This window comes from Morchella importuna (assembly GCF_003444635.1).
Source record: "Morchella importuna strain M04M26 chromosome Unknown Morimp01GS019, whole genome shotgun sequence".
NCBI lineage: Eukaryota > Fungi > Ascomycota > Pezizomycetes > Pezizales > Morchellaceae > Morchella > Morchella importuna.
In genome coordinates this window covers 444,312-456,404 of record NW_025763416.1, presented here as the reverse complement: position 1 = coordinate 456,404, position 12,093 = coordinate 444,312, and the positions used below count along the sequence as shown (strand labels likewise).

At 45.1% G+C, this 12,093-nt stretch overlaps 2 protein-coding genes across 2 annotated transcripts; both read right to left on the bottom strand.

Moving 5' to 3' along the window:
• Positions 1-1,840: 1,840 nt before the first annotated feature.
• On the bottom strand, positions 1,841-6,431 carry LAJ45_06499 (uncharacterized protein; the record flags this gene model as incomplete). Its single annotated transcript, XM_046116063.1, has 3 exons — positions 1,841-2,020; positions 2,096-4,604; positions 4,666-6,431. The coding sequence occupies 3 exons, from the start codon at positions 6,429-6,431 to the stop codon at positions 1,841-1,843; spliced, it is 4,455 nt and encodes a 1,484-aa protein (XP_045970724.1).
• A 3,052-nt stretch (positions 6,432-9,483) lies between these two features.
• LAJ45_06498 (uncharacterized protein) lies at positions 9,484-11,982 on the bottom strand (the record flags this gene model as incomplete). Its single annotated transcript, XM_046116062.1, has 13 exons — positions 9,484-9,602; positions 9,676-9,728; positions 9,784-9,960; positions 10,029-10,124; positions 10,192-10,216; positions 10,278-10,352; positions 10,417-10,899; positions 10,963-11,308; positions 11,371-11,381; positions 11,483-11,499; positions 11,559-11,693; positions 11,743-11,791; positions 11,967-11,982. 13 exons carry the CDS (start codon positions 11,980-11,982, stop codon positions 9,484-9,486), a joined length of 1,602 nt encoding a protein of 533 aa, XP_045970723.1.
• Positions 11,983-12,093: the final 111 nt, after the last annotated feature.

Sequence of the window (12,093 nt, the reverse complement as noted above, 5' to 3'; positions counted from 1 at the left end):
CGCTGTCACTCAAAGAACCTGGGAAGAATAGTCAAACATTTCAGTTAGGGCTGACCGTTGACAGCTGAGATCAGACGGCACGTGCGCACCTAAGGTTTCTGTTTCTGTCGATGTATTGGGAAAGAGATAGTAACTACGGCTATTGTTTGTTGAATTTTTTTATCAGAACTAGAGGTCAGGGAACATAAATTAGTCCGCCCCCCCAGCCCTTTGCTGAAGAGCAATCCCAACACAGAGGCGATACTGATATGTTTATTATTTAGGGCAGCCACCGGATAGCTATGGTGTGATAAAGAGACTACAGCGCTATGTAAAATGGCCTTTAGGGCTCGTATTTTTCCAATCACAACATAGGGAATACGTCATATTATCGACCCTGGGTTTAGAGGCCGAGATTAGTATTTATAAACCGACTTGTTACTCTATAAACCCTATTCCCGAGTGAATTAGGCCATGGGTCAACTGGGCTACATAGGAGAAGTTTGGGGCAAAGTTTCGGTGAATCGCTTAAAGGCTGGCCTTCAGATTATCAAGGTATTTTACCTATCAACCCTCAATTTAAAGAACTAGAACTATCAATTATCCACGAATTATATGTAGGTGCTGTGCGTTCGATTCGGCAATTCTGTACTTCTAACAATATACGGCAGCTCCACGTATGGGATGCCCTACAGTAGTAACAAATATCTTAAATAACTTGGAGAAAAGAAGACTAAACAAACTATACGTTTAACTGTACTCATAGAGTTACTCTCCTCTATGATTTATTTAGTCGATCAAGGCCCATGCTAGGGTTTGGAATCATTGTTGGGGTCACGCATGATCACTCGAAACGGCAAGCGGCTATATAGCCATTAAATTCAAGTTTTTCCTAACGTTCCCAACCCCGGGCGGAACCGTGGATATTCGGATTCGGGCCTCCCCTTTATCCGCATCTTTATCATCAACTTGATATGCACTTAAGCAATGGGTTTTCTTCGGCAAAATCGTTGCTGGGTTTTAATGCACTGGATCGAAAATGGTGACTTTCCTGCGGGGGTAGACTCGTGGGTTAGGGGATTTCATTAGCAACCAATCAAGGCACAATTATTATACCCGAATAAGAACCGACTCCTGAGACATCTTTTAACTTTTGGAGGGATACAGAAATTTCTTGGACAATGCCGGGTGGAGAGTTCTCGACCAATCACAGGGGTCTCAAATGGATAAGGAGCCGGTGCTCTTTTGTTGGTTTTCTTGACCCATTCACTATTGAACTGAAGGGACGACTCCAGCTTGGGTTTATCCTCAGCCACATATACTCATTTAATAAGGTCTGCTGGTTGTATTGAGAGCTGAGACTGCAGTTCAAATCTTAAAAAGTAATGATACCTTAGATTACATATAAGAGCGAGGAAAAACCGAGGGAAACCAAACATTCGTCATCATTATGGCTATTACAAAGGCCCAGTGTATCTTAGCATGTAAGCCATCCTCAACTACATGCAAGAAACAAACGAATACCCAAAAAAAAACACTAAAACGCCTCCTAACTCGAACTCTTTACCAACGAAAATACAACAAAAAAGGAATCCACCAATGTTATAATAGAGAAACATTTAAAGGAGACGTCGACGCGATCTATCACGCTGACAGAAAGAATTGCGCTGAAAACAAGTGCGCTGAAGACAATAAACACAAGGCAATAACGAAGCAAGCTATAATAAACGAGCAAAGAAATAAAACAGCTTTTTAGATGGGGAGATTCAAAGGAATTAGCTCAATAAAGAAATCTGAAGGGATCAATAACATCCAACATAAGGAACCAAATTGCAAAGAACAAGTCAACAATATAAACAAACTACACTGCTTCTAGCTCACCGCCGACTGCATTCACTATGATTGCACCTAACCGATCACTGACGCTTGATGGGTCTTGGATTGCGTCCCGGGCGAAAGAAAATACGATCTTTGAGGTGGACCATATCCGGGGTCCCCAACTTGTCGCCATGGCCATCATGATGAGGATTAAGACAGGCAGCTAGAGACTTTGTTAGTCGAAGTCCAAAGGCGGAATAGTTTATATCATCGGAGAGAACAAGAGGATTCTGCTTACCCAGAAAAAATATAACCGTCTATCATTGCTAATCTTCTTCATCTTGCGAGCATGTGCGCGGTACTCATCCTGCTGTGCTTTGGTGATATCTCTACCACCCTTTGCGATTCTTCGTTGCAACTCGCCCATATCAAGCGAAGTTGCACTTGAAGATGCGGATAAGGGACTTTCAGCGCGTTCGATAATTGTTGGTTCCACTACTTTTGCATCGTCCGCATCTGCTCCTCTCATCAAGACGATATCACCGGCCGAGTTTGAAGGTTGTCCAGGCCAAGGGAAAAGTTCGTCATAAGCAGGTGGTGCTTGAGGATTGCTGAAGAGTTCCCACCACTTGTAATCTCCATCTTTCATGTCTTGCTGGGTTGGATTCGGGTTTGCGGCGGACCACGGGTTGAGATTCTGAAGGAGGTTCTGTTGGAACCCGGCGGCGGTAGGCATAGCTGGAAGATTCCAATGATTCTGGAAATTTTGAAGGCTCACTGCAAAGTTCTCCTTCCAAGCTGCCATCATTGCCGAAGGTGACGGGGCGATCTCTGTTGGTGATGCGGGGGTAGATCCTGGAGAAGCTTGAGCTGCTTCAAGTGTAAGCTTGTCCTTTACAGAAACATTCGCCATTGCAGCTGTTGCAGCTGCGATATCTCGAAGACTATTTCTTCGCGAATTCTCCCAGATATCACCCGCCCCTTCGTCATCAGTGTCAACGCTAACTGCTTCGTCACTTGTAGCGTAGAAATCATCAATTCCCATAGGCTTCGGGCGCCCATGACTCATTGGATCCACCGAGCCCCATAACGAACGCATAGAAGCTGCACTATTTGCTCGACTCCTACGACCAAAGTGCTGATCAGACGTTTCGGAGCTAGTGCGACTATGGCGTTTTGAAGGCGCCTGGTCAAATGTCTGCTGCGCCACCATAAGTGCTAAATCTTGAGCTGTCTTCCCAGTCTTCGTCTGAATGCTGGCATCTGCTTTATTAAGAAGAAGTCGTTTAACTATTTCGGGTTTGTTGTGTAACGCCGCGAAATGCATCGGCGTGTACCCGTTCTTGTCGCGTACATCAGAGAACGCGCCCCTTGCCAGAAGTGCTGCAACAAATCTTTGCATCCCTAAGATACAGGCAAGATGAAGCATCGTCTGACCAGCCTTATTTCGGAGATTAAGACGGGCAGGGTGCGGACTATCGTCAAGGTCTATCGTATCCAAGCATCTCAACAGGGTTGGTTCAAATTCAAACTGCCCGAATTCTGCTGCAAGACGTCGGACGGAGTGTTGGCGAGAACCATTTCCACCACCGTTGTCGGAGGCCTGGGAGGTGCCCTGCCCAAAAGTACCTGTTCGGTTCTCGATAATGCTCCTCGCGATATCTTGGGCATTTGCTAAACTTCCATGCATTTTAATACCCACAATTTGTAATGCTAGTTCCATCAGTGACTTTTCGGTGTCATCAACATATGTGAAAAGAGGGTAGTGACTGGGTGCCTTTGAGAGCGGAAGACCCTGTAACGTAACTACTACTGGCCCAGCACTCGATCTGGGAGGTAATAAGCAGATAAGGGTTGAACTGCTGTAGCAGATATTCTGAGCTGCGGGGATGTCTCCAAACAAGACTGTAAGTCCGTTGACGAATCCCTTGCCTAGAACTGTGACTTCGATTCCGCCCCGAGTAGTTCCTTCTCCTGGAATTAGTCGGCCAATCTCTGGTATTAGAGAACCATCTCGATCATGCCTTTGCATGGAATCAGAGGGCATCTGTCTTAGAACAGCATGCTGTTGAGCTTGCTGGGATACAAAGGAGCTGCGGGGAGATGGGCTGGTCACAGCACTGGCATAAGCAGATCGAGGAGAGGTGAACTGTGACTGCTCAATCTGGGGCCTGAAATCGCCTGATGTGCCATCAAATGAAAACCTTCGAGATTCATTCGTTTCTGAAGGAGTTGAAGGCTCTTGGAACTGGATTGCTAGAGGACCTCCTTGTCCAAAATTATTCATATCATAAGCACCCGCCATAAACTGATGCTGGGAGGGCACAGTATGTGATCCCTGAAACGAAGGGTTAGGGTTGTCGAGTTTAGTCATAGCTAGGTTTGCTGGTACTTTATTCACAGAGTTTATCCTTCTCTTCTTGGTATGAGGAGCTCCAGGCGATGGGCCAAACTGAGGAGACTGTTGAGATACTGCAGATTGGGGAGACAACGGCCCCCCGTTCCGATTAAACGGAGAACCGAAGCGGACTGGGTTAGAATATTGAGGGGCTTGAGCAACTGGCGAAGTCGTCTGAGAAAACATTCCTTGTTCTCCGTCATGCCGAGGTGCGAACTGGTTGGAGTTCGGATGGAGTGTAGAGTATACGCCCTGTTGTGAAGCCGCTCCAATAATCTTTATATCTTGAGATCCAGCAGGCATTGTAGAAAGAGTCGAGTTGGATTTGTGATCATCTGTGATGAGGATAGAGCTTGTAATCTGTTGAGCGATGACTTCGTCCAAATGATTCTTGATCGTGAAGATAACTCTAGACATAATATTAGAACATCCTCAATTCTGTATATTACCGGTTTCATAGGGCTACAAACCTAAACCCTTCTTTCTCGCCTTGGTGTCTACAATAGCAGGCAAGCCTCATGTGAAGTTCAACCATCATTCCACCTTCGAGATTTCCAGGTGCCAAACTTGAGTGGTACTGAGATTTCGATATAGGCATCCATTCTCGGACCTCCGTGTTATTGAAAACAACTGCTCTTTTTGCTTCATCCTCTTTCCATTCATCCTCTTCCTTGATCTTTTTCGCTTTTTTCCTTGCAGCCCGTTTTCTTTCTCTTGACATGCAGCCAAGGCAAATCTTGACCTCTCCTCCACTTAGCGGACTTGTCTTGTCCGAGTTCGAGTTTTCACTACGAGGTGCGTCATCTGAATCATCTCCACTGGATCCTTCGGTCATTTCCATTCTTTGAGAGGGATCTTTTCTGTAACCGGGCAGAACATCTTCTCCACGTGCACGTGCCAAAGCACTTGCAAGCCAATCATGATTCCGCATGGCGCTAGAGCAGACGAGATTCGCGTGCAATTCCAACATGTCAGGAGACTTTGTGACTGGTGGCTTGGCATATAACTTCGGTTTTGAAATGGTGTGTCTCGGTAAGTGAAGTTTGGTAACCCCAGCTGGGAAAGGGAAGAGATGAATTTTGACTGGAATCTGTGTCTCAACCCTGGATTTGGTTGGTATCTGGTCCACACTCAGAGTCGACGGGAGATGCATTGGAAAATGGACTCCTGTAGCTGGATGAGATGGTGGTTGTGGTTGTGGTGGCACAGCACATGACCTGGATTGAGAAGCTATTGACGAAGGTCGTTTCTGGTTAATTCGGGAGGAACCGGCAATTGGCCTGGCTTGTTGTGACGCATTAAACGAATACTGATCCCAGGGCGTTGAAGGATTTGGTGGCGTAGTAAACCTTTGCCCATTTCTTGAATCATCGGGCGAATGCGCCTCATAATACGTCGGTGAACTAACAGCAGTTGTGTGTGTCGATTTTATAGTTTGTGCATTATTCCCATCGTCTGACATTTCAAAGAAACTATCATCAAAAATCTGATCCTGACTTCTTTTCCGACGATTCCCAGCCATATGCATATTTGTGTTGTTGGAATCATCTTCCATGAAATTTTGTCCAAAGTGATTGCCGCCAAACGGCACAGGGCTTAACGGCATATGTTGTTGCTGTGGGCTGTCAATATTATGAAGTGATATGGGTGCTGGAAATGAGGATGACTGTTGGGCTACTGGATCAGGTACAGAAAGCGCTGCTTCGTCAAAGTTGAAAAACTGGTCAACGTCGAATTGGTCGGAACCTCGACCCTCTCCATTCATATCCAACGCTGATTCGAGCTTTATCGGAGATTTCCGGGAATTTTGAATACTACTTCGTGCTTGGGTACCGCCTGAAAAGTCCCCGCTCATCTCTACATCACCCCCTGGACCTAGAATAGCCTCCGTTGCGAAAGACTCCAATGACGACCCTTTTTTAGACCTTGAATCCAGATCTGAAGAATCCGATATCACAGAGATAGATGAAGGTGTAAGGGGCTGTTGATATCCAAGGGAAAAAATAGTTGATCGTTCGAAATCCCCCCCAAAGCCACCCGATTGTTGAAATGGTTGTGAATTATCACGTGGTTCTGTAAAGTCTGGAGGCGGTGTTAGGCCTTGTGAAAAGTTGGCTGTCGTCCAAAGTTGTTCTGAGGGAAGTTTGGAACGGTCGAAGGTAGGCGAGGACAGGGAGGACGGGTTCGTTAAAGAGGAGTCGGAAGGGCTGCTACTGTTCAATTCCTCCTCATTCATCGCCCACCCGATAGCTCGTTTAGTGATGTCTTTAAGTGCTGTTTTCTGATGATGGAAACGGTATAAAGATCTGTCGCAAGCTTTTAGTATATGATCCACCAATCCATCTGTTCATAATTAACGGCAGCGCCCCAATTTCTCGTTGTTTTGCCATCCTTGACCACTGCCACCGTTGAAGCAGCTAGCCCCTCACCTGAAAACACAAACCAACTGCGAAAAGTAAGGGGTAAGTGAAGTAGAGCTTACTACTGAGTTTAACAGAGCTTTCCGGGGATCCTAGTTGAACGAGGTGTTTGAAGGTTAGGTAGAAGGCAGAACTTCAGCGTTGCCCTGGAGAAATTTTCGATCGGCAGGGTATTACGGGCTGTGGAAATTCCAGAATGAACGGCACTGCGGGATAAACACTTTTCGGTTCCTTATTTTTTTTTGGGGGGGGGGAGCTAGGGACCTGGAGGAAGATGAATGAATGGATGGAGAGGGTCCTGGAGATGCCGTGACGTCTTTGTTTGGTGTATGGAATGAACGTGGAAACGTGTAAATGGGTTGGTACAGTGTGGGCGGGGGTTGTGTAGGTAGATGAATAGGTTGTGAAGTTGTGGGTGTGGGTGTGTCGAAGGGCGTGTAATAGACGTCGATGACAGTCAAGGGAGTATGTATGGTGGTATGTATGTACGGTGGAGTCTGTCAGGATGTTGTCGGTAAATTACCGTAGGGTGGTTGAACGGACGTCGACAGCAGTTACTCTTTTTTCTCCCTGGGTAAGGACCGGGACTAGCACCGCAGCTGTAAAGAGACGAGTGAGATTGTTGGTGTGCTGCTATGTATTTACTTACTACGTTTCTTTGTAGTAGTTAAGAGCGGGTGTGCTCGCCCTGATTCGACAATTATCCAGACTCGATGAAGTCGCCGTGATTGGAATAGATGTCCGGAGAAGAACGAGCGAATCCTGCAGAGTTGCAAATCCCCCTGGCCTCTGAGAGAGAAATATAGTCGACACACACACACAACTATCAAACCTTTTTTTTCTCTCTTCTTTTCCATACGATACAGATATATATCTTTACCCACCCTTGATAGAGCGGTACATAGGAATACTACCGCCTGCCTATCCTTCATCGAATAGGTAGATTCACGGCTGGGTTGCGTCGCGATTCCCCCCGAACTCCCGCCTGAGCCTCGCGTCCATCGTCATGGTTCAGGTTCAATTTTCAACACATCCACAGCTTGCTTTTCCAAGTCGTCAAATTGTCCTCCTCCGTACCTTCATTAACTCCTGGAGAGGAAAATATCTTTTTCTTCTAACACCTCAAACAAGTGCGCAGGACCGTTGTCTTTCACTGCGCAGTAAATACATTGGCGTAGTGGGCGCGAAAAACAAAGCGTTATACAAGTGAGGCGTTCTTTAAGTGGCTTGTTGATCTAGCAGCAAGAGATACTGGCTCTACTGCAGGGCTGTGCACCGTAACCCCTCAACGTCGCTTGCTTCGCCGGATCACCAACCTACATATATGTGCTTCAGGAAAATGATTATTAGCAGCAAGATTGTGGCTAGTAAGCTCGATTGGGACTATTAAACATGAAACTTGAGCGTTGGCAAAATAAATGCCATTGAATTCTGTCAGTATGCCACGATATTAGCCATGCGTACTGAGGTCAATGAGCCTTCAGCAACAATTGCATTGCAACGGCTATGTACTCAATCCTAGATGGGGGCGAAATACTTCAAAAGCAAGCACCAAATGCACTTTCAACTGCCGGATATCATGATACAATGAGGGATGGCACTACAAGATCGCCTTTGAACCTGACAGCAGTCGAAACAGATCAGTTGTAGAGCTATATAGAAACTATCAGGAATACTCGCCGTAGCTGATAAGAGGTTTCCTCTTTAACATGCGTCATGTAAAATATACCTTAAGCCTTTATCAGCTTTGATATAAGTGGTTCTAGACCCGCGGAGGAAGGCAGGAGACGTTATCTTGTTCGATCTTTATTATGCACGGGGATATAAATGCACCGCGAGCATCCTCATCTTGAACCGCGGTCTATGTTCCCATAGCGGCGGAAGATGATCTGTGCATCACGTTATGTCAAGGCATATTAGAGTATGTAGGTAGTTTTGATGCCTCACTTAAGCTCCCCATTCCGGGATCTATCATGCTATCTAGATAGCGCTAGAGGATAGTCCTTTCTGGGTCAATGGCGAATGCGCGCTTATTGGCCAATCGAAATCACTGCAAATATCGGGGATCATTCCCACAGAGAAACAGATGAGTCGTCCTATCTAGACAAGGGTGATTTAGCGGACACGGTAGTAAAAAAGAAAGTGGCGTTAGCAAGTAGTAAACTGAGAAATGTAGTAGATAACAGAGGTCTAAACGGGTTTGCGTTTAGTTTGGGAGCACCTGTTCGTCCCTGCCCATCAACCCACCCGTCCACATCTGTCCCTCCTTCATCAACCATCACCCGTCCACAGCTATCCCTCAGCCATCACTCGTTCACCAACCCTGTTGCTTGTTTGTGTGATAACCTCTCGCATAGTATAGTAGAGTATGGGCACGAGACTTATAGATCTTACCATTTACATCAGCGCCTTAGCTGATTTGACTATTCACCAATATTGATCCAGAAAATATATACTGTAGCTGAGCTTATCGATACCACTGATAGGCTACCTGTGACTGACTTACATGTACCACATATCATCTTATGAATATAATAATTGAGTTTGTCTAATCGTGCGTACGTTCATTAAATGGTTGGATGTCATTGCGACTAAATCCCCATTAAAAACCTCGACCATTTAATGAACGCGCGAATATTCGTGTTATAATCGGGGTAAAAATCGCCCTTTTAAGTAGCTATATATACTTCTAGTCAAAGATACATATACTTACATCGTATATACGTATACAGGTACTGTATGGAGGTAAAATACATGTACTCTAGATATACACTGTATGTACGTGCTCAGTATTAAAGGGTTATATGTATGTATGTAGTTGATATCTACTAGCTATCGTAATATAATATAAATCAAAAGTCCTCATGTTCATTTCATCTCAATGACGTCCCCTTCTATCGGAGGCCCCTTGAATTCTTTTCTACCGCGGATGAAATACCATGCTGCAGAGACTACCGTAAAACCCGCAAATACAACCGATGCATAATCTAATGAGGTCCGGACATTAATTTTATGTTATGATAACCAGGAATATAAAAGAATGGACAAAGAGAAACTTACTCATTCCAGGTGCTGTCACCGGTATTGCAATAGGCATACAAAATAACACAATACTGGAACACATGTCAATCTAGATCCTTACCAAAAAATCATTACCCGGGAACATACGCAAGTAAAATCCATATAATCGAGAGCAGGTTGATAGTCATTCCAAACTTTCCAAGGGAGAAAGGTGCGTTTTTGACGAGTTTTCTTCCACGAAGTACAGAAACCAAGATGGGTAGACCATAGGAGGTACTTAGACATATCGTGGCCACTCCGGTAAAGGAATTGAATGCGGCCGAGCTTTTTTTTTTTTTTTTTTTTTTTCGTTAGAATACATCCAAAGAAAGAATGGTTTTGGACACACATACCTTCCAAAATATATCAACCCTAGCAAGGAGCACACAGTGGTCGAAAGAATCAGCCCCATTAAAGGTATTCCGTATCTTCGGCTCACTCGGCGCCATCTACCATCATATGTATTAGTATGATTGGTTTTGATAGTCCTTCTGACTAATACGTATCTGTACTCACAATCTTGATCCAGGGATAGCACCATCTGTATAAGAAAAAGATAAGTCAATCGATTATCAAAAGTCACCTAGAATTCAATTTCTCACCTCTAGCAAACGCATAAGTGCATCTACTTGCAACGGTAAAGGCTCCAATCCCGGCGAAAAACAAAATCCCAAGAACTTGAATCCGAACTCCTTTAGCACATGGCCAAGCCTTGACACCGTAGATAATTGCGCGACTTACTCAGAAGTAATAGGCCAAACCCTCCACCTGGGCTCCTAGTAATAAGTTTGAATAATAACCCGATTGGTTGTCCGTTCTTGACGCCCAAAAGGACTGCTACATCGGGCAAAACAAATAGTATTGGGATGAGATAAATAACACCAGTAATACCTGCAGCAGCGACTGATAAAACCATTGCTTTAGGAACTTCGCGATGAGGTTGCTGAACCTCTTCACACATAGATGCCACCATTCCATATCCAGTCAATGTATATGCAGCTTGTAGTAGACCTACAAAGAACGCCCAGCCATCAGGCCAGCCGCTCTGCGAAGCGTCAAAATGACCAAAGACGTACGCCCCACTCCTCTTCGTTTCAGCCATTGAGAGCAGAGTGACTAGAATGATTATAACGCCGGCTCCTGTCCAATAGATACATATCCTATTGATGAAATCCAGATGTTTTGAGGCGAATATATTGACGGATGCACATATTAGCGTAACACCTAAATAAGTCAGTCACATCTTCATTCGATCTGGTAATGATAACCCTCATAGCAAAATCATACACCAAAACATTAAAATTGTCTGCCATGCATTCGGCGCCCAGTCCTCTCTCCACAACGAGATGGCGCTTAATATCAACTGTGCTCCCGAGAAGTTGATGCTGGTCGTAACCATCCAGTTCCCAACTAGCGTAAGCCATCCTGTGATCCAGGATGCAATTGGTGCCCATTCTTTAGTTGCAAGCATCGCAGACCAGTAATAGACTCCTCCAGCTGTAGGAAATACTGAACAAATTTCGGCAAGAGAAGCGGCGATTGCGAGCGAAATTAGAGATACGAAACACCAGCCCCATATTATAGTTACTGATTGGCCATCTATGAGCGTTATATACATTGTAGTACTTATACCCTATTATACGTGTAGAATGGTTAGCCAAACGTGATGATAACCCACGTCAAAAACAAACATACAAATGGTACAGCTATATCCAAGAAAGGGCCCTTGGGCAACGTCGGCATCAGTACAATCCGATCCTTATAGCATTTTTAAAACTCATCTCCCTAGGAATTGGCTTAAACGAACCCATAATTGCGAAAGACCTGTAGAGATATAATTTGTAAGTTTGAATGGAGGCACACACAATGGAGGGAAACCATACAGTCCAAGAATTGACATCATGCTAAGGTTTCTTGGTAATTCAGATTTGTAGCCCATTTTCTCGAGCTGGGCGTCCGCAGACTCATCGCCTCTTGCTACTTCTGCCATTTCGGAAGGGATTTGTGCGCCTCTGGAACTTGTATAGCTCAGCTAGCTTTCGTGTTGTAACCCTAGGTGTCACGCACGTATCAGCAGGAAACGATTGGTGTTGAATAGTTGCCAGAGGTCCCGACTCTGTTTTCGGGAGGGAAAAGGCTGTATGGTGAACGACCAGAGCTCACTCGCAAAGAGGGAGGCAAGGCTGGAGTTTTAATCTGCAGCTTGAACTCTATCTCCACCCTTGCGAATGTACCTACGCATACATGTATCTCATAATTATAGATAACCGGTCGCTGGGTATCTCGGTTACCTAAGTTGGCGGCCATTGGTACATATCTCACAGGCGAGCGCCATGCATGAGCTGAGCATGGGTCATCCGTAGCTAGTAAACACTGAACGCCATTCCCAAAATGTTATTGATTCGTAAAGCTCGTGGA